The sequence below is a fragment of the Python bivittatus genome, unplaced genomic scaffold (assembly GCF_059951505.1).
Source record: "Python bivittatus isolate LINGU-HERP-01145 unplaced genomic scaffold, Pbiv_v1 ctg000190_np1212, whole genome shotgun sequence".
Taxonomy (NCBI): Eukaryota; Metazoa; Chordata; class Lepidosauria; order Squamata; family Pythonidae; genus Python; species Python bivittatus.
The window spans coordinates 22,489,031-22,510,859 of record NW_028277042.1 but is presented as its reverse complement, the minus strand read 5'-3'; the positions used below and the strand labels follow the sequence as shown (position 1 = coordinate 22,510,859).

The 21,829-nt window shown below is 44.8% G+C and overlaps 2 protein-coding genes across 7 annotated transcripts; one reads left to right on the top strand and one right to left on the bottom strand.

Annotated features, from left to right (window-relative positions):
• Positions 1–20: 20 nt before the first annotated feature.
• GABARAPL2 (GABA type A receptor associated protein like 2) lies at positions 21–3,389 on the top strand. Its single transcript, XM_088136362.1, has 4 exons — positions 21–173; positions 270–325; positions 807–979; positions 2,871–3,389. The coding sequence occupies exons 1-4, from the start codon at positions 140–142 to the stop codon at positions 2,959–2,961; spliced, it is 354 nt and encodes a 117-aa protein (XP_087992488.1). The 5' UTR covers positions 21–139; the 3' UTR covers positions 2,962–3,389.
• Positions 3,390–3,448: 59 nt separating this feature from the next.
• ADAT1 (adenosine deaminase tRNA specific 1) lies at positions 3,449–20,926 on the bottom strand. 6 transcript variants are annotated; one of them, XM_088136358.1, is made up of 9 exons: positions 20,405–20,926; positions 20,238–20,292; positions 19,991–20,027; positions 18,279–18,459; positions 13,002–13,518; positions 12,347–12,492; positions 11,252–11,351; positions 8,357–8,443; positions 3,449–4,801 (listed from the first exon to the last, which is right to left on the bottom strand). In XM_088136358.1, the coding sequence occupies exons 1-9, from the start codon at positions 20,727–20,729 to the stop codon at positions 4,669–4,671; spliced, it is 1,581 nt and encodes a 526-aa protein (XP_087992484.1). In that variant the 5' UTR covers positions 20,730–20,926; the 3' UTR covers positions 3,449–4,668. The 6 variants fall into 6 exon arrangements, with proteins under 6 accessions (XP_087992484.1, XP_087992478.1, XP_087992479.1 ...); XM_088136352.1 differs by lacking the exon at positions 19,991–20,027 and having other exon boundaries at positions 18,279–18,409; positions 20,405–20,925; XM_088136354.1 differs by lacking the exon at positions 19,991–20,027 and having other exon boundaries at positions 4,665–5,028; positions 18,279–18,409; positions 20,405–20,925.
• Between the last annotated feature and the right edge of the window lie 903 nt (positions 20,927–21,829).

Below are 21,829 nucleotides of genomic sequence, written 5' to 3'. Positions count from 1 at the left end.
CGCCGCGCCCCTGGGCGACGGCGGAAGTCCCGCCCGCCGTGCGCAGAGGGGCTGCTGCGGCTGCCGTGGTGCTGCTGGAGACCGACAGGCCCGACCCGCCCGACCCGCCGCCGCCGCCGCCGCCGCCGCCGCCCAAACCATGAAGTGGATGTTCAAGGAGGACCACGCGCTGGGTAAGCGGGCCCGCGCCAGGCGGGGCGCCGAGGCCGGGGCCGGGGCCGGGGCCGGGCGCGGCCGCCTGACGCGGCTCTCCTCACCTGTCTCCGCAGAGCATCGGTGCGTGGAGTCCGCCAAGATCCGGGCCAAGTACCCCGACCGCGTCCCGGTGAGTCCGCAGGGCCGGGCGGGGCGCGGGAGGCGGGGCTCCTCGGCGGGCCCGGGGATGCCCGGGGCGGCGGCGGCGGCGGCCTTGTCATTTCCCGGACGCTCCTTCCCAAGCATCCCGGCCGCCGATCTCCCGGCTCTCCGGCGCGGAGGAGCGGCCCCGCAGCCCCAGCTGAGCCGCCGGCATGGCCCGGAGCGCGCCCGGCCGAGGGGGCAGCGCGTGCGGGCCAGCCGGCAGGCCGGGCCCTGGCCGCAGCCGAGCCCGGCCGCGCGATTCCTTTGGGAGAACGGGCGGAAGGCCACCCGCTGGTGCCAGGACCCCCCGCCGGTCGATGTTACCCGGAAGGGCTAAAGCGCTCCTGCGTTGCCGAAGCAGCGGCTCGCCTGGCCTCGCCATCTGCCTGGACCGCGGATCTTTCCGCGACTGGGCTGAAGGCGGCCGGGGCTGCGGGTCCAGATGCACGTCTGTCTTCTTGATGCAGGTGATAGTTGAAAAGGTCTCTGGCTCTCAGATCGTGGACATTGACAAGAGGAAGTACCTGGTTCCCTCTGACATTACCGTGGCTCAGTTCATGTGGATCATCAGGAAGCGGATCCAGTTGCCCTCTGAGAAGGCAATATTTCTCTTCGTAGACAAGACTGTCCCGCAGTCTAGGTGAGAGCTATCCTTCTATCTTGTGCACAAGTTTATAGGACAAATGTTGTCCTTTCGTTTCTGGAAATTGCGGAGAGGCCTCTCTTCTTCACCAGTGCCCCTATAAAATCTTGGATAGTGGATATAGCCGCTTCCTGAAGTAGAACAACGTTCTTTCAACTAGCTAGGGCTAGCATTTCCTAGATGACTGGTAGAGCTATATGTTGTTTTTCCTAATTGCTAAATGTAAAACATTGTTAAATTCTGTTAACGTTTCACACCGTTCAATTAACCGTGCTTGCTTTTGCTCCTTGTTTTGATGTCGCTATCCCCATGCAAGGTGCTTAAGCACGGAGACTCAACCTTGTGCCCTCTAGGTGTTTTAAACTATTAGCTCTAGCCAATGAAGTTAGTGCCAAAAGACTGTGGGAGCCAAGGTAACAGGACAGGGTGCACACCAGATTGCCTATCTTTGTACTTGAAAAACAGATTAGGTTGAGTTAAATAATTTAAGGGAACTCTATAACAAATTTTACGTTTTTATTCTATTGCGCTATTTCATCCACTGTAGAGGACATCGTTTTCTCTGTTACTTCCCAATTCTCCTTTTCTCACTTTGTGCCATTACCTCAGAAATACAAAAAAGCTAACTATCTCGAACTTCTGCTCTCTGTGGTTCTCTAGAAATAATTTCTCTATCTAGGCAGACACAGTCAAGAGAAGATTATATATTTATGCTGGAAAAAAGCACGAACGTCTTTGTTTAATGAATTTAACAGGTATCCAGAATCGTATATTGAAGGGTTAGGGTCATGCAGCAAAGCTTAGTCTGCGGGGTTACATACATGGATCCCTAGTTTTCCTCACCTTCACCCACCCACCCTTTTTGTAAGGATTGCTGGGAAAGCAACTTGCAAAAAGGCAGGCCTGTCTGTATTCTAACCTCTTTCATCAACCCTGCCTCAGTCCTAGGGGATCAGATGTGCTTGCTCTGTTACTTTCTTAAGGCCTACTGAAGTGCTTGTTTGGCCTTCTCTCCAGCTGCACAGAAAAGTCAAATGGGTGTTTGTGTTTCTTCATCGCATGGATATGGAGTGAATTTATTTAACTAAACATTGCACTAGTTTGGAGTATGGTTTTTGCCAAGCGTAACTGGCAGATTCCCCTGCCCCACCAATACTGTTTGCTTAGCTTTCACACCAACACTTCCTCTTCAGTCTTTGTGACACCTGATAAAAGCCATGAAGACTTTACAAGACTCTTATCCATCCATGCAGGGAACAGATGGGCTATAGAATAAAATATTTTACTATAAATGTACTCAAAATAACATTACTTCTACTAAACATACTGTTTTCACTAGACAGTTCTAGCCTGCTCCTTGATGCCCTCTGGTTTTTCCTTAATGATGGGGGGAGGTACTTCTGCAAGCCCTGGAATTTCCCTGAGCTTGCCATCACGCTTCTCTTTCCCAATTGCATAGAGGTGGTCCTTTTTAAGTTACATCAAGACCAGCACTTTTGGGAATTGGGTATTTGCTAATCTTCAAGATAGGCCAGTTCAGAAAACAGATGCACAAAAAATACTGGAATTCTGCTTTCTTGATATAGGCTATAGTAATAGAATCTAGAAAGCCTGAAAGTGTTCTCCTTTTCCTCCCTCTTATACCAAAGAGAATTAAGGCAAGTCTGTCTAAGTTTGTTTCTAACATTTTCTTCCTTTTGGGGGCTTAATTTGTGTTTTGCCACATTCTTTCTCCTAGGTCATCTCTGTGGTTCTCCACAATATGTGACACTTCTGTTCAATTTTTTATGAATTTACTTGCAGAGGGGAACTTAAAACTTTTAAATTGGATTTGTACATTCCCCTCTTGTTGCTATGTGATAGTTTTCTTGCTGCCTTTTTCTTGCAGCTTAACCATGGGACAGCTTTATGAGAAGGAGAAGGATGAAGACGGCTTCTTGTACGTGGCTTACAGTGGAGAAAACACCTTTGGTTTCTGATTTCATCTCCTTCCTGCTGTTTTGTAAATAGCCTCTTGTTCTTTCATCATGACCCTGAGGCGCACATTTCATTTGTCACTGGGTTGATTTAATATATTGATAGATTTTTGTTTGTTAGCCTAGTAATTTATAAAAGTTTATTTTTCCATTGCACATGTAGCCATAGCTGTAAATTTCATTGCATCCTTCCTCTGGGACACATTTAATGGCATTATTCAAACATGGATGCAATCATAGATAAGGAATTAAAAATGATGGGAGAGGGATTTTGAAATTAATATTTGCATAATAATTAATAACTACAGTTTCAAAGAAATAGCTTCTGTAATATCCTTAAGAGTCTAAGGATGCTGATATGTTTATCTTGGTTAGCGTGTTGCTTTTACTGAATTTTGCTTAAGAAAGCAACAATTAAAGTTACTGTCACAAAAATTTTGCAATACTGCTATATACTTCAGCTTTCCTTTTTTTATAAGTAGCATTTTAAGATCAAGCATACAAAAAGTAACATTTTCAGATCGTACCAAATGATCTAGGAATGCCCGAGATAGGTTGCAAAATTACTTTTACTCCCTTAGGAGACAGAAAGTAACTTTCTTAAATTTGTAATTCTTCAGCTGAATAGTGTCAATCATTCTGCTCTAAAATATAACATCTCTGCCTGAAAGTGCCTTTCCTGCTTGAGGCAATCAGTTTCATTGTGCTGGTATGCCATCAAGTCAGCATCAGTTCTTGGCAGCCATATAGCTGAATCTTCTCCAATACTGTACTCCTTTTATCCTGCTTCTTCCAATTCTTTACTTCCACAGTGTCACACGGAAAACCACTGCCTGCACAATTCTGAGCTTTTTAGGTATAGACATGCCACAGCATCTGGCTATCTTTTCCAAGGTCTTCATTTTACCCTACCAAGTACTAGTATTTCTTAACCGCTGGTTCCTTTACAGTTTATAGTCAATCAGTCAAAGCTGAAGCTATTCAGTGTCTTCATTGTCCATTCTAAGGCTGCTTGCTGTACCTGTTGCCATTACTTTGGTCTTCTTTATAATTAATTGTAATCCCATTTCTTTCAGTGTGTGTCCTATCTCAAGTTACACAGGTATCCACAGGTTGAGTTTAACTTGTTTTACTCAGAAGCAGAGCTAACTGGCTCTGTATGCAAACACACACAACCACAAAGTTCCAGAATCTAAGTAACTTGTGTGCACTCAGTCCAAGTCCAAATTTGTGGATAAGCAAGCTGACCTGGCACATACTACCAAAACCTGGTTAGGGTTAGGGTCACAACGCCACCCTGTAATATTACTAAGTCTTCTAATCCAGCATGGTGAAGGGTGAAGGCACCAAGGAGAATTGTATATGCCTTCTCGTCTTGCCAAATTCAGAATGTTGCTCTGCCCCATTTTCAGGACAGGGAAGCATGTGGCCTACCAAGAGTTCTGGATCTCAACAAAAATCCACCATGCATTTCCATACACGAACAGGATAAACACCCAGCCAAGCAGAAGGAAAAGTGTATATATACTTCATTCCAAAATCTAGGTCCAACATGTTTTGGAAGAAAGCTTCACTTTCAGAGGAATAGTGCTAAAGCACTGACATGCTCTTAGTATTAGCTACAGTAAGAAAAATGGTCCATTAATTACGCCAATTAACCAAGGGATGCGTAAGTAACCATCAACACTGTCACTTGGTTCCTCCCCTCCTTCATGTGAAGCACAGGTAATGGCGGCTGTTCCTCACCCAGGCGCCAAAGGCTTGGCTGCGCAGTTCCTTCCAGGCCTCTTGGTACAGAGCAGCAGCTTCTTTGTACTCCCAGTACGTTCGCAGTCTCTGGGCTCTAAGAAGGGCAAATGACACCTGGGATAGGCTCCTCTGCTCTCTGGCTCAGCATGCGACCGAACAAACCTTCCACGCTACCTTTTACAGTCTTCTCGGGGCCTCCCTGCCAACAGCTGCTGAACAACCCTCCATTTGCTACAAAGATGTTACACAGGAGGAACGATCACTGGCAGTTCTGCCTTCTTTCAAAGGGAGCGTGTTCCCGCATCACAGCCTGGCAGGAAACTGAAGGTGGGAAGTGGCAGGCTCAGGTACAGAAAGTTTGGAGAGAAAAGCAATCGCCTCTCTTTACCAGGCAGGAAGTGCAAGACAGGGAAGAGGACACACAGGCTTTATAATACTTCCTAATTCAGTTCTGGCAGAACTGGCCCTCTGAATCCTTATGAGGCAACCACCAACCTGAACGTATGCTGTACATATGTTGTCAGTAATTAACTCTGCAGAGGTTGCACAATAAAGTCATCAACTTCCCACCATTCATGGCTTAAGCTGCAACTATAGCATCTGTTACCCCTTAACCAGTCCTCCTCCCATGAGCATCTTTGCTGCAAACAAAGGCAGCTTCTTCTGGCATTATGCACTCTCTTACAGAGGCATCTCCCAGGAAAGGCACTGAAGACCAAGAGCTGGTTTTTGCTGCCACAGAGAACTGGCAGATACCTGGATTACCTGAGCTGTGCAGCAGGATGTCAAACCTAAAATGGCTGGGTAGAGCTGGTTGCCAAATGACCAGCCTGTCTGGGGAATCAGTTAGGCAGCTTATATGAATGCGAAGTTGTGAAGATTTATGCTAGAAGATGACTCTGTTGATATGGGAGCCAAGAAACACACAACTACTGGTAGATCTGGCAGAGATACAAGGGACAGCAGTCAGATTGCCATGGCAATGGATAGAGGAAGGGCAACCAGCAAAATGCTACCCATTGCTGAGTGTTGGGTGATCGGACTGTGGAGGCCTTGGACTCAGGTTGTTGCTGTAAATGCCAGGTTTGTACGTAATAAGACCACATTCATCCATTTCCTATTTGTGGATAAGCAAGCCAACCTGGCATGTACTACCAAAACCTGGTTAGGCAAGGGTCACAACACCACCCTGAGACTTGTGCTTCTACGTTTCAGGTCCTGCATCAACCTCAGCATCAGCGTTAGGCAGAAGTAGCAGTAACCTTTAAAGAAAATCTGGTGACAACAGGGATAGTGCTCATGAGGTGACTGGCTGTGACAGGAAAAAGCTCTGCATGGCAGAGTTCCTTCCGGGCCTCCTGCATCTCATTACTAGGCTGGCGTTAGACTACCACCAGCTTGCAGTGCTGGAAGACTTGAACTCCCATGCCCTGGGGTGGCATTCTGGGACAGTCCAGAAATTCATGGCTTCCATGGCAACTCTGGGCTTGGCCCAGGTCATCTCAGGTCCAATGCATGTAAGTAGCAACACCTTACAGCCTTCACCTCAGATTACACAGCAGCTGCTCTATGGGGAATGAAATTCAACAGGAAGTATGAACTCCACCACGTGTGAGCTGAACTTCTGGCTTTCCTGGCTTCTTTGGGAGGCAGGTGTTGGAGTTACCAGCTGGATCAGGAAAGTAATCAACACCTTGAAGAGGGAGGGGGTGATTCCTCTGGCCTTGAAAGAGAATTCTGCAGTGATCCCACTCCTTCCTAAACTGACAGTTCCAGTTTATTCTAGTGGGGGAAAAGTTCAGCCACTCCAGTATGGGTTCTTCTCTCCCTTCCCTACTTTCAACATCTACATCTACATAAAGCCATTTGACCATGTTGTCCACTGGTTTAGGTTAAGGTATCATTAGATATAACAAGGCCAAAATGAAGGTGCAGTGGTGACCACCAGTATCCAGAGGCTGTAAAGATCTGCTTAAAGAGAACCAATCTGAAGTTGAATTCTACCAAGACCAAGTCCAGAAACCATCTGGCACCCTAACTGCTCCAGTGATCACTCTGGATGGGTCTAACACTGAAGGAGCAGATCTGGGACTTGGCAGTTCTGCTAGATTCATAATTATTGCTCAATAGACTCATGGAGGCTGTGCCTAGGGAAGCCTTTGCCCCTTCCTGGAGAAGGAGGCCTTGGCTACAGTAAGTCACACCCCTGTAGCCTGGGAGGGGCAGCCTCCAAAGATTACTCCATTTCTGGTAGAGAATGCAGCAGCCTGTATGCTAGCAGGTAAGAGACACCTTTTGCATACACCTGTGTTACAGGTGCTGCATTGGTTATCAGAAAACTCCCAAATACAATTTGAAGGGCTTGTATTTGACCTTCAAAGTTCTACATGGCTTGACAACTGGATACCTGCAGGACAGTTTATTTCAAACCGATCCTACCTATCCAGTTTGCTCATCCAAGGTAGGTGTGCTGTGGGATCCTCCTCTGCAGGAGATTCAGGGGAGAACAAGAAAGGAATATTTTTCTGGGACAATGCCCATTCTTTGGAACAACCTCCTGCATGAAATCCAGATGGCGCCTTTGCTTCAGAAATGCCTTGAAAACAGAACTGCTGTTTAGAAGGCCATGTTGGGGCATATGTTCATTGGTTGCCTATTTATTTAATTTGGTTATATTTATTTACATTCATATTTTATTAGCTGTACTGCCCCCCGCCCGCATTCCATAGCACTCACCCGCCCGCTGGCCTGCTTGCGAGCCACCCAAGACTTGTGACTTCCCGCAAGCTTCCCCATTGACTTTGCTTGTTAGAAGCCGGCAGGAAGTCACAAGTCACAGTCATGTGAGTTCCTCACTTAATGACCCTCGATCCTCACTTAATGATGGCAACGAGGACTGCCGGGATTGCTGCCGCATCGCTTAGCGACAGAAATTCTGGTCCTAACTGCTGTCGTGACCCAAGGACTACCTGTACTGAAAATGGAGGAAGGGAAAGGGCAGTTGTCAGCCTTTGAAGATTATAAGTAAAATTTTCACACACTCAAAGGAGAAGCAAAAAAAGCCCCAAATCCACCATCTTTGGCAGTTTAGATTTCAGCTAATCTCGTACAAATGCAAAGCAGAAAGCACAGCTTCTAATCAGAACCACTGCCTGCTCATCATGGAAATGGGCCAAGGGCAAGCGATAGCTTAGGAAAATATTTTTGAAAAACGCAGGCATAGTGAAAATATAAGTAGCATGTGACCAAAATTCCCCAAGAAATGCACTATCAATCTTTCATACCCAGAGTCAATCCCAGACATTCAGAAAGACTTCCTGAGCTAGGGTATTTGCTTCATCAGGTATATCTGGGATGGCAAGATATAGGGAAAACTAAGCTACTATGGGAATGAGGCAAAGCAGGGTACCTAACGGGAGACTCGATATAAAGAAGCTGATCTTTAAAGCCCTCGTGTGCACATTCAGGTTCAAAACAGAGCAAACATCAGAGCATCAAAACAAAAGATGTGATGCGCAGCGGTGGAAAACCAAATACAGGATGCACTGAACAGGGGAAAATAGGAGAGAAGGAAACCCTGAGACGACCATGATCTGAGAAGAGACCATGGTGGTGGTAGAACAGCTAGTGACAGAAGTAGAAGCCTTACGTGAGAGTTTCTGGTAGGTCTTTCAGTGGGATGCTGGCCACCACTTTTAGAAAAGCATGGAAGAGTTCCACCTTGCAAATTCGAGACCTGTCAGTAATAGCAGAGCAAGTTCCAATCAGACACACTTTCTGGCAATGCTCTGGCAAATTCCCTTCACAAAAGACCACAACAATAGCTATTCCAAGACTTGTGTTTCTCTGCAAGATGCACAGCTACCAAGAGAACTGATGCTGTGGGATCAAACTGGTGCAGCTGGCAGACTACAAGAGAATCCAGTATCTGAATGCTTTACTGAAAGATATTCATTTAATCACTGCTGAAAAATCTTTTAAAAGATGTTCCTAAATCTCATAGTTCGGAATCAAGTACCAGGACTTTATTATATCAAGGGGCACCACAAATACCTAACCCAAATGACCTTGGAGGGCATAGAATGACACACATTGGTGATAGTTTGTGCTCAGTAACATCTCGTAGCTGTAGGCATCAACCTGTTTCTGAAGGCTGCATTTATGATAGCCTGGTTTTTACTGGCTGGTGGATAAATCTTGCATGCATCAAATCCGATGCTTTAAGCACTTTCACCTGTTGCCATCCCAACCTTCAGTGTTACAATGGGTATTGCAGATGACTACTGATTGACTATGTACCATCGAGTCAACATTTACTCTTAGCAACCACATAGACAAACCCTCTCCAGAATGACCATACTTGGGGCAAAATATTCCTTATGTGCCCATTCACAGCTGCATATGCTGATTAAGAGATTGTTTATAACCCTACAGTTTCTCACCAACTATATTTGTTTTCTAAGCAAAAAAAATGCACATCTCCACTCCTAGATGTTGAAACCCTTGTACAAAAAAGGCTTTCCTCCTAGCAATTAGACAGAACCTCTATAAAAACTAACCGAATTTGGTAACGTACTTCTACCTAGCTCATCCTCCCTCTCAAACTCTACTGCCTTTCAGAGTTAAATATTAGTGTCTGTCAGCTGTAGAGTTGCCAGTAAAAAAACACCAAGGTGCAACACAAATGTATATAAAGGTTCTTTGAGTCTTGTTGCTTTATCACCTCCCTATGTGCTCCCAAATTACTCTAGACCTTAGCACAAATCTTTTCACAGCTGCAAAGTTCAGACAGGAATTCATACTCTATTACATTAGCGTGTGTGTGTGTGTGTGTGTGTGTGTCAGGTGGATTTGTTCCTTATTAAATGCCCACTTTTATTAATTGCTTTCTCATACACAAACCCCATGTGGGAGGAGGTAATTGCAGTTTGCTTCATATGACTGTCCTAAGAACACCAACCTCAATCAAGGTGTTTTCACCAGACAACCAGCATGGCTCCAGAAAGCAGTCAGCAAAAGCTGTTCGTTAGCTTATGCAAAGCTTTAAAAAATCTGCTCCAACCTCCACCTTTTCTCAAGCAACCCAATGATCCAGTGTTTTGCCATCTGAGTGGCTGGCCTATTGGACTGCAACAAGGACACTTCAAGCCCTCTTTAGTCAGAGCAGAGACACACTGGAATTTGTTGGCAAGAAGCGGCACATGACATGCCAAAGTAATAAGTGAGGCACAACCAGGAAATTAAAAATCCATCCATCGTCAGGCAAACATTTAATAACAATAACTTGGATCCAAAACCATCAAATAAAGACTCACCTGCAGAGACTGCCTTCATAGTTTCTATATTTAATCAATCAGCTAATCTATATATTGATGCAGGCTTTCACGGCCAGCACCAAGCACAAGAAGTATGCTACAGAGCAGACCACTTTCCCCTCTGAAGATGCCAGGCAGAGTTGCTGGCGAAACTTCAGGATATCAATAATTAGACCATGGCCTGTTAGTCCAGAAGCTTATCACCACTGAATCAACTAATCTATTTATCTCATGGACCCATAAACTGTTCAGAGTTTTACAATCTGATCTCCTAACCCTTCTTAGGACATTTTGCAAAAGTGATGGCAGTTTTACATTTCTTTTATAGCAGACAGAGCAAACAGCTGCCCAAATGTGGTTCCCATCTATCCTACATTCCCCAGATCATCCACCACCACCACCACCACCACCACCACCACCACCACCACCACGAGTTGAAAAATTCGGCCTTGTTCACTCACATGGTTTAAAGGGGCAAAACAGAAATTTAAATCTCCATTTTACCCTCTTAACACACTTCTGCTCACTCCTTACACCATTTTTTCCCCCAATGACGGTTTTAAGGGGCCAAAATGTGTTCTTAAATTTATCCCAATATACTGGCCATACTCATTTTGACGACACCAGAAAATCAAGTCAAGCCCCTACAGAACTCGAAAAATCAGAAATTTTAAAAGTCCACAGTCCCTGGCTGCCAAAACATTGCCCACAGCTGATCTTTGGGAACAGTGTGGCAGCACAGGCAAGAGGAGAGGAAGGAATCTTCAACAGAGAATGGTTTCTGTTTTCAAAAACCAACCATTCTGCAATTTTTCCTCTTGACGAAAGGAAAATATTTCTAATATTGATTAGTGAAGCTCTTTGAGTCCAATAGCATGGATTCTCAGGGGCAAGTTTCCACAAAGTCAGCTTGTAAAAGTCAAATTCAGTGCTAGCACATATAAGACCCACACACTATCCTGTGCAAATAACTAGGGAATAAGCCAAACACTCCGTTTTTTAAAGAGAAATCCAGAATGAAGTTTATTGAGAGCCAGAGCACAAATCCTCTTTTTCTTCACACAGGGAGATCTCCCAAGGATTCTTTCTCTCACCCTCTCCCTCTCCCTCTCACACACACACACACACACACACCCCTACCTCTGTGACACTCCACGCTCAACACAAAGAGGTCTAGGCAGAACAGGCAATAGGCCAAGAAGGGCTGTGCTTCCAGCATTCGTACGTACCTGGATGTCAAGCTTCCGATCCTTTTCTTGGAGGTCCCTTGTCTAAAACCACGTGAAGTGACATCTAATGGGTGCTCTGGGACAGCACTCCAGCTGATAGCTGGAAAATGGGATGAAGAAGTTACTTTCAAAGAAACAAGTGCCGTCTCTATCACTGCAGTACAATTCCTTCAGATGATTCCTTCAGATGATGAAACATAGTTTTTATGGTTTTTGTGAACCACCCAGAGTCACTGGGAATCAGGCAGTATACAAATTTAATGAAGGAATAAGTAGGCTTGGGACCAGGTTACCTGAGGGACCGTCTTTTCCCAGTTGTTTCTACCCGTCCAATCCAATCCGGCAGGATGGGCATGCTCTGGGTCCCATCAGCCAAGGAATGTCGGCTGGCGGGGACCAGGAGATGTGCCTTTTCTGCTGTGGCGCCTGCCCTCTGGAACATCCTCCCTCCTGAAATTAGGATGGCCCCGACGCTTTTGGCTTTTCCGAAGGCCTTGAAGACCTGGCTTTATGCCCAGGCCTGGGGCGCCAAGTGTGCGAAGCGCCCCATTTCATGGTTGTGCTGACACAGACAGTTTTTTAAGATCTCTTGGCTATATTTATATTCAATTTTCTGTATTGTTTTAAGTGTTTGTTTTTATTATTGTTAGCCACCCAGAGTCACGGGTCTGAGATGGGTGGCTATATAAATTGAATGAATAAATAAATAAACGAAATGACAATTCATCAGGCATCGGTAGCTCACCACCTAATAACATATGTTCATCTATCAAGTGAGCACAAGTGCAACATTCACCTAGAAGGATAAAAACTCACCTTCTTCTTTGTCATTAATCAAGCCTTCTCCTCCCGTATGTATCTAGCTCATCAGTTACATGCCCTTCACATGTCACAGTGAGCTCCACTGGACATTGTCAACATGGGAAATTGCTCCAAAGACCAGTCTCAGCTTGCACAGCTTTTGTAACACACCAAAGATGCATCTCCCGCAGCAAACCAAGTCACCCCAACCTATCCTACTAAGCAAGGCTACGAAAAGGCCAACAAGAAGCTTCACAAGCGCACCCTTCCTCATACAGCCTCAGTGACATTTACCTGCACCACAGGACACTACTTTTCCTTGTCCTGGAACATGGCCAGCCTTGACTGCCTCACGGCTATGGCTGAAACATAGCTGGGACTGTAGAATTTCCAACTCTTGAACCTGGAAACCATCTGGCAAATGCGAGACAACATGACACCTATGAAGGAGGAGAGGAAGAATGTATCCTTCGTTGAGCAATAATGAAAGGTCATCCATTTGGATTAAGAAAGCAAATACGTTCTGGCCACATCTCTATGTACATGTGGGGACAGACTGTGAATAAGTAAAAGAATCTTGAAGAAAAATGGCCCAGGGATGTTACCAGGAAGGCTTATTTTTTAAAACAACCCCTCTCCAAATCCTTTAAGATGTCAACCATCCAGGAGCTTGCTAGCATAAGAAGAGCAGAGAAGCTAGGGCTGTGGGCACACGCATAATTTTCATCATGAACAACCTCCATACACTCAAGAGATTGTTTGCTCTTCCAGATAACTAGACCTCTTGCCTCCCCACCCCAACTACTCCAGTACTGAGTGTTTACAAAAGGGGCAGGTATCACTATCCTCTGGTGCTTGTGCATCTAGCTACCCAAGATTAGCATATGGAGCAGGAGGACTGCAAGTGCTGTGTTCTTCCACCACAGTCTCCTGGTCATAACTCACTCACCTTGCAACAATGGCCCGGTGCAAAGCCTCCTGACTGTAGGGGCACTGACCCACCACCATGGCTGACACATAGACAGGCTGCTGCAGGAAATGCATCAGAAGTGCTCCCTGCCAGCCAAGTACATTCCAGCGTGCCAGCTTATCACTGCAAGACATGGAGGCTGTCTGGGCTCCACGGCCTGGCTTGATCCGTAGAAGTCCTGTGGTGTGATATTCAATGCCTGGCCTTCGGGAATCAGCTGCCTCTCCTGGGACACATTTGGCCCCTGTTCTATGGAGATCCACTATTTGGGCTCCTCTAAAGGGATTGGCTGAGATCTTGGAATTATTTGTAGAATCACTAGCAGCCATTCTTGGTCTCTTGGGAGAGGAACTAGCTACTGTTTCTTCAGTCTCACTTTTCAAAGTCTCTTGTGCCCTGAGGTCACTGCTGCCCATTCTGGGGACCCTTGCTGGGCTCAGGGGCAAACATGGCTGGGCATCCATTTCGATCACTGGGATAATAGAGCCATCCCCACCTACAGAAAAAGAGAAGGGTGGACAATTTAGAGAATAGAAGAAGAGCCACATATTTTTCCTCAACAACAGAGAAAAATTCTCTAATGATAAGGAGCAGTGTCTTGGTGAGAGGCCAACCTAGGCAATTTCCTGAGAAATCTAGGCAATTTCCCTTTATTATTAAATTCCATTGAAATAAAAGCACAGGAACAAAAATATCTTCTAGGAAATAGGAATACACTAACAATACTGCCTCAACAGACTGTATTACGCATAAAAATAACTGAGCTAGAACCACCACTAACTTTCTATGAACAGATTTAATGGTCTTCTGGCCAGAGTATGTGTAATATGCCAAGACATTCCCTGCAAGCATCAGTGACATTTCAGTCACACAAAAAAGTTACTTTAGAAATGGAAAAAATTGGATAAATCTACTATTATTCAAAATAGCAACAGAAGTCAACAGCCACAATATAGTATCCAAACAGTGAGAACTGGATCTACCAGAAGCCAAGAGTATTGCTGTAGGGCTGGTTTTTTAATAAAAAACTTGTTTGAATGACTTTATGATTTCATAAACTAAGTATATGTAAATTAGAATAATTTTTAAAATTTAAATTGACTTGAACTCCTCTTACTTCTGCACTTTTACATATATTTATTTAAAACTTTATGTTTACAATAATCAAAGCAATAGCATAGTATTTATAACAGAGTAAACACATATCAGTCATCAATATTGTAATTTTTTTTACATTTACAGTACTGTGCAAAAGTTTTAGGCAGGTGTGAAAAAATGCTGTAAAGTAAGAATGCTCTCAAAAATATATATTGTAATTGTTTATCAATTTACAAAATGCAAAGTGTGCAAACAGAAGAAAAACCCAAATCAAATCAATATTTGGTGTGACCACCCTTTGCCTTCAAAACAGCATCAATTCTTCTAGGTACACTTGCACAGAGTTTTTGAAGAAACTCAGCAGGTAGGTTGTTCCAAACATCTTGGAGAACTAACCACAGATCTCTTGTGGATGTAGGCTGCCTCAAATCCTTCTGTCTCTTCATGTAATTCCAGACAGACTCGATGATGTTGAGATCAGGGCTCTGTGGGGGCAAAACCATCATTTCCAGGGCTCCTTGTTCTTTACGCTGAAGATAGTCCTTAATGACATTGGCTGTATGTTTGGGGTCGTTGTCCTGCTGCAGAATAAATTTGGGGTCAATCACACGCCTCCCTGATGGCATGACACGATGGATAAGTATCTGCCTGTACTCAGCATTGAGGATACCATTGATCCTGACCAAATCTCCAACTCCGTTTGCAGAAACGCAGCCCCAAACTTGCAAGGAACCTCCACCATGCTTCACTATTGCCTGCAGACACTCATTATTGTACCGCTCTCTAGCTCTTCGGCAAACAAACTGCCTCCTGCTACAGCCAAATCTTTCAAATTTTGACTCATCAGTCCAGAGCACCTGCTGCCATTTTTCTGCACCCCAGTTCCTATGTTTTCATGCAAAGTTAAGTCGCCTAGTCTTGTTTCCAAATCAGAAGTATGGCTTTTTGGCCGCAATTCTTCCATGAAGACCACTTCTGGGCAGACTTCTCTGGACAGTAGACGGGTATACCTGGGTCCCACTGGTTTCTACCAGTTTTTTTTTTATATATACATATAAGAACTTTATTATATTAAGAATACAATTAAAAACAAAAAAGAATATAGTAAAGATAGAAAATAGAACTAAAAAAAAAAGACAAAAACTAAAATAGTGAAGATAGAACGGAAAGCGACTTCCGACTATCTCCCATACAGATATAAATACAAATTTTAAAAAAGTTAATCTCTTACCACTAGTTAATCCAAATTCACATTATTTCTATCAACACAAACCACCTAATTATTAAAACCCACAATCCACACTTTAGTTTCCCCCCCACACACAAGCATGTAATCTAAGAAAGGTTACCATAAGGAGACGTATTTAAAAAACAATATTATCTCTTATTAATACTATTAATTTTGCTATTTAAACCAAGTCCATTAGATAATCCATTCTTCTGCTGTAGGTATTTGTGGGACCTTCCATCTTTCTTGGCTTGTTCATCTTCCAGATTCATCTATAACAACATCTTATACATTTTAACAATAACATATTCATCAGTTATACAAAAACATTTAAACAGTTGCATATAAGTAAATCAATAAGATATAAAGCCTTCTAACTCTAGCTATTCTTTTATTTTAAAATTTAATTCACCTTATCCCTTCTAATTTTTCCCAACAAAATAAGATTTTATTCTTTTTCAAAGTATCTATCAAAACAGCATAATCCTTTCCTTTCCTTAAAATCCTTACTGATATTTCTTTAGGCCTAGTTATATCCACATTTTCAGTATTAAATTTAAAATCAAAGTGTACCTGAAAGACCAACATATCTCTTGATTTAACATATACAGTTGCATACTTAGAATTTATACAAAGAATTTTCTCTATTTCATCCATCATATTTATTAAATTTTCTCCTTTAATCTCAAAAATTTCCCTAGACCTTAAACAAAGTTCTTTATCTCTCAATTCTAGTGGTACAACTTTATCCAACTCTTCGTCCCTCTCACTTTCCAACAAGTTAACTGTGTCATTAACTTTTTTATTTCCTTCTTCCAATTCCTTTTTGATTTTGTCCAGTTTTAGGTCAAGCTTTTTATCAAGATCAGCAAATCTTAAATCAAATATTTGGTTAACACTTTGAGTAATGGTTTGTGTGATTATGAGAGTATATTCTTCAAACATGCCTTTCATCCAGTCAAGTTCACCAAATCCATGCCTTATATGCTTTTTGGTGGCCATTATTTCTGTTTCTTCTTCTTTCCACCCTTAGTTAAAAATTAAAGAAAGGAAAAAAGGAAAGCTGTTTCTTCCTTTCAGTAATGTCCAATTTGATGTTTTCGCTCCCTCTTGTGGCCAAAAGGGATAATTCCCAAATGCGAACGTAACTGGATAGCCACAACAAACAGCAAGATGGGGGGGGGCCAAATCAGCAGCCAAACCCAGCTTAGAAAAATCGGCAGATTTTGCTTTCTCACAAACTAGCAACAAAACAAAAGAAGGTTGAATCGGCAGCCAATCACAACTTGTGAAAATCGCCAAACCAAAACTTTCCCACAGTATTTAAGAATAAATCTCTCTCAATTCCACAAAGAAAAAGAGAGGAAAAAAAAACATATATAAAATTCTTCCCTTTTAAAAGCAAAAGTAAAATATAGATAAAAGTAGTCTCCTAAAAGCATAGAAAACTTCTTTAAAAACATTAAAACTTCCAGATTGCATGCTCTTATTTCAATCCTTCAAATCCAGTACAATGCACTTTAAAAGTCCCAGAAAATAATGAAAGTCCAACCAAGATAAGAAATATTTCTGTAGTGGAGATAGCCTCTTTAAATTCTTTAAATAACTTACAACAAAAGTGATTTTAGAGGTGGGGTGGTTGGAAGTAGTGTCTCTTTAAGAGGCTTTAAATGCAGCGCCGACAAGCTGATCCACCTGCTTCCCAGTTGATTGCTCACCATTCGTTCGCAACCAGCGTTCAATCGATAAGCTATAGCTGTCCGGAAGACACATGACGTGATTCGATAGCTTCCCCTTGCCTTGCCCGGAGAAGGCTTCATGTCTCAGAAAAAATTCCTGAGACACCGAATTAACCACGTTTAATGCTCCAGCTTCAGAGGAGCTTCAGCTGGAGGGACTTTCCACGATATTGTCCTTCACCGGAAGCCCACTGGTTTCCACCAGTTCTGTGCTGATGGCACTGCTGGACATCTTCCGATGTCGAAGGGAAGTAAGCATGATGTGTCTTTCATCTGCTGCATTAAGTTTCCTTGGCCGACCACTGCATCTACAGTCCTCCACGTTGCCTGTTTCTTTGTGCTTCTTCAAAAGAGCTTGAACAGCATATCTTGAAACCCCAGTCTGCTTTGAAATTTTTGCCTGGGAGAGACCTTGTTGATGCAGTATAAGTACCTTGTGTCTTGTTGCTGTGCTCAGTCTTGCCATGGTGTATGACTTGTGACATGAAACTGTCTTCTACAACCTGACCTTAATAGCAGAGTTTGGCTGTTCCTCACCCAGTTTTAAGCCTCCTACACAGCTGTTTGTTTCAGTTAATATCTGTGTTTCAACCTACATATGAAATTGATGAACATTAGCACCTGCTTGGTATAATTGGTTAATCATACACTTGACTCTAATCCTACAAGATCCCTGACTTTGTGCAAGTGTATGACTTGATGCTGGTTTGAAGCCAAAGAGTGGTCACACCAAATATTGATTTGATTTAGATTTCTCTTCTGTTTGCTCACTTTGCATTTTGTAAATTGATAAACATAAACAATTACAATATATATTTTTGAAAGCATTCTTACTTTACAGCATTTTTTCACATCTGCCTAAAAGTTTTGCACAGTACTGTATATCCAGTCCTTCCATACAGAGAATGTGAAGGCATGTCCCATTTTATGATCTCAAGAAGTTTCTGAGGTGGGTCATCAAAGTGAGCTACTGACCCAAATAAGTTTCATGATCTCTCTAGTCCACGTCTATTGTCCCATTCAGAAACTGAGTTTTTCCACTTCTGAAATTTTAACTCTCCCTTCTTTCCACAACACACACTCGAATAAAATGCAGCCATACCAAGTCATCTACCAAGACAACTAAGGAGTAACTAAGGAGCAATTCTTCCAAGTCCAGCATGCTAATGAGGTTATTCTGACAATACTTACAAGGTGTGTGACTGGTGAAAAAAACAAAGCTGATATGTGGTTTGAGAACCCATTTCCCTTTTTCGGTTCCAAGGGTGAAGATGCTAGGTTCTTGACCTACAGCTGCTAGCCAAAGTTGGTGAAGAAGATACCTGATGGGCAAGAGGACAGAATCCTTACAAGGCACAGAATTAATGCCATTCTTGAGACATGGGAGAGAAACATGGCCCCTGGAACTTTGTCAAATGAATATGAAAAGCTGTTTTTTGCTGCTGAAAAGAAAAAGGCAGTCCAACTGACTAATGAAAAGTACGGGGGGAGGTGCTCTGTTTGCCAGAAAGGATTGAGAATTAATTAATTTATTTATTTATTTATTTATTTATTTGATAAATGAATGAATGAATGAATAAATAAATAAATAAATTTACATGCTGCCCACTGTAACATTCACGCAGTTACCGCGGGCCTCTCACGAGTGAGAGGAAAGAAGACACCAAACTGATTCTCCTTCGAGGGGGATGAGAGCGCCCAGACCGGAGTCTGGAAACCTCTTTTATTGAGTACATCAGAGGGCTGGGTTAAGCATATATACGTCACACTACCTAATACAAGCTCATGACTATATATGGTAATACATGAAACACAAGGGATCATGTGCTCCGATTGAGCACGTGGCAAGCTGCAGGGGCTTGCCTCCTGAAATTTGAGGCTTTACCCCATGTTGTTGCTGGTACTTTTCCATGCTAGCTTCCTTGTTAGCGTACGACTGATTTTACTAGTCTGTACTAACAGAAATGCCTAGCATGTGATGGGGTGTTATAATGCAACAGCCCACCTCCCCCAGAATGGAGCTCTATAGCTCCCAGGAATCACTTAGGTCAACCATCGTTGTTGAGGGCCTTATTTACATTTATTTATTTACATTTACAGTCCACCCTTCATAATATTGCCCTGCCATAAATATCACTTTTACAAAACCACTAACAATAAAGCATCAATAGGAAAGTCAATCCCCCTTCAAAACAAAGTAGAAGAAAATTAGCATCACTGTGATGTAGAAGTTAAAGTATTAGGACTGGAGAGACCCAAATTCAAGTCCATACTCATCTAAAGAAGTTCACCAAATGACTTTGAGCCAAGCACTCTCAGGAGTGGATTAGGACTGGAGAGACCCAAATTCAAGTCCATACTCATCTAAAGAAGTTCACCAAATGATTTTGAGCCAGGCACTCTTTCTCAGCTTAACTAGAGGACTATCACTGTTTGGGGGGAAAAAAAACACCAAAGAGAAGAGTGCAACGCATACCACCTTGAATTTCTAGAGAAAATGCTTAATTTCCAGAGAAAAGAGAAAAAGGAGAGCCGGTTTGGTCTAGTGGCTAAGGCACCAGGCTAGAAAGCAGGAGACTGTGACTTCTAGTCCTGCCTCAGGCATAGCCAGTCACTCTCTCTCAGCCTAACTCACCTCACAGGGTTGTTGTTGTGGAAAAATAGGAGGAGGAAGGAGTATTAGGTATGTTCACCACCTTGAGTTGTTTATAAAAATAATAAAGACGTGATAAAAAAAACTTTTTAAAAAAAGGTAAGATAGAAATCTAACAAACAAACTTTTGTCTGGGCCGGAAACCAAAATCCAAAATGTTAGCCCTGCTTGCAGCCAGTGTGCTTCCGCAGCACTATCGCCAGAGGATGGGAGAAAGCAGCTTACCTCAGGATCTAAGTCTCTGCAGAACAAGAGAGGCGTCCCCGCAGATGGCCAGATTCGAGCCGCTTAGGACGTAAGAGGTGGGCTCAACCCAGGAGGGGACGGGCAGCTGGCACAGCTCTTTCAGATGACCCCTGACCCCTCTTCCCTGGCAGCCACCTTAAGCATCAACCGGCCTTCCCAAACCGCTGTTAAGGGCAGCCCCGCGCAGGGGAGGAGCCCCACCCGGCGGCCAGTCCTGGAGCTCGGCGGACTCCCCGAGCTCTCGCACCCACCTCTGGAAGCTCCTCTTGGCCACCACCTCCGCGTGACTATCGTTGAGGACGTCCCCTGTAAAGCAGCGGCGGCGCGACCGGGTCAGAAGAGCCCGGGGGAGCCAGCGCGGCCCTCGCGTTGCTCCGCGCGCCTGCGGAGGGCGCGCGGGCCCCGCCGCCCGGCTTACCCGTCTCCCGCATCTCGGACTGGCCGATGCACTTCGTGCCGGTTCCCATGGCCACGACCTCCTTCACGGCTGCGGGGGAAGAGCAGGCCACACGATGCGGTGGAAGAGCAGGCTTCCTCGGGCCGGGCACGCCGCCGCGCGAGCCGGCCCCGGCCTGCCGCTCGGCCTCACCGGGAGGCGTGCCGCCGCCCTCCTCTCGCTCCGCCCGCAGCACCGCCGCCAGCCCCGTCCACTCGCGCCCGCCGCCGCCCGGCTTCCCCTGCCTCGGCAGCCGCGCTTCGTAGTGGCGGTAGCACCGCGCCGCCACCCCGTCGGCGTCCCACATGGCCCACACGGCGGAAGGCGAGCGGAAGCGGCAGCGGAGCCGGCGCAGCGCCCACCCGTTCCGGCGGGAATCGGAGGCGGAATAAAGGTTCCGCCCAAGCACCGAGGTCGCCGTGGCGCCCGGGGGGCACGCGAGCCCCGGATCCAGGCCTTGACGAGAGGTTTCTGCCGGGGTCTGATTTTCGCTGGCCGCGTAGGGGTGGCGTTCTCCGCCACGGCAGCCGTTCAGGGCACCCCTCAGCGGCAGCATGAGACGGGCGTGGCGGCGCCCCAGCCCATAAGTCCAGGCAGGGTTCGGTGAAGGCTAGGAACGGGCAGACCCTTTGAAGTTTTGAGCCACGTCTCGAGCTCAGCGCAACGGTTTCAGTCACGTCGGGAGCACGTTGAGCTGAGCGCTCTTGCGGCGCGCCCGCAACGCTTCCAGGATGGCCACGCAGCCCACTTCCAACGTGACTTGGGAGCTTCAGACACGGCCCCGCTTCAAACTGGGGTTTCCCATTGAAGAGTTCGGTTTCAGAACGATACAGGCTCCGAATCAGTCTCGACTCTCGGTGACGACGCAGACACTCCCTTAGCGCAGGGTCCTCTAGAGCGCACGACAAAGGCCCATCCGGCCTCTGCTGAAAGACCTCCACCGAAGGAGAATCCTGTTCCACCGGCTGCCGGTTTGCAGAGCCAGGCAGCTCCTTCTGAGGTCTAGCCTGAGCCTCTCCCTGACTGGTTCTGGCTGTCCTTGTTCTCTGCAGCGATGGAGAATACGCCCACTCATTGATGTACTATTGGTACATGACTCCAGAAAAATTATCTAGAATGTATAAAGGTACTTCATGTGGACATGAAGGGTCATTTTATCATGCCTGGTGGACTTGTAAATAAGCCAGAAAATTTAGGTTTTAAAGACTAATATTCAACTGAACTTTTGCTGGGACTAATGGACAGACAATTAGAAAAGAGCCATGGAAGATTATTTTTATACAGTATACGATCACTGCTGCAAGACTATTATATGCGCAAAAATGGAAAGACTCTGAAATACCCACAGCGGAGGAATGGTTGGTGAAGATGACAGAACTAGCAGCGATGGCAAAATTAACTTGTTTG

Coding starts and splice junctions, on each gene's coding strand:
- GABARAPL2 (XM_088136362.1), top strand. CDS start 140: ATGAAGTGGATGTTCAAGGAGGACCACGCGCTGG. Junction 174..269: donor CAAGGAGGACCACGCGCTGG/GTAAGCGGGCCC, acceptor CTGTCTCCGCAG/AGCATCGGTGCGTGGAGTCC. Junction 980..2,870: donor AAGACTGTCCCGCAGTCTAG/GTGAGAGCTATC, acceptor TTTTTCTTGCAG/CTTAACCATGGGACAGCTTT.
- ADAT1 (XM_088136358.1), bottom strand. CDS start 20,729: ATGTGGGACGCCGACGGGGTGGCGGCGCGGTGCTACCGCCACTACGAA. Junction 13,519..18,278: donor TTTCACCAGTCACACACCTT/GTAAGTATTGTC, acceptor CTTTTTCTGTAG/GTGGGGATGGCTCTATTATC. Junction 8,444..11,251: donor ATCGGAAGCTTGACATCCAG/GTACGTACGAAT, acceptor TATTACTGACAG/GTCTCGAATTTGCAAGGTGG.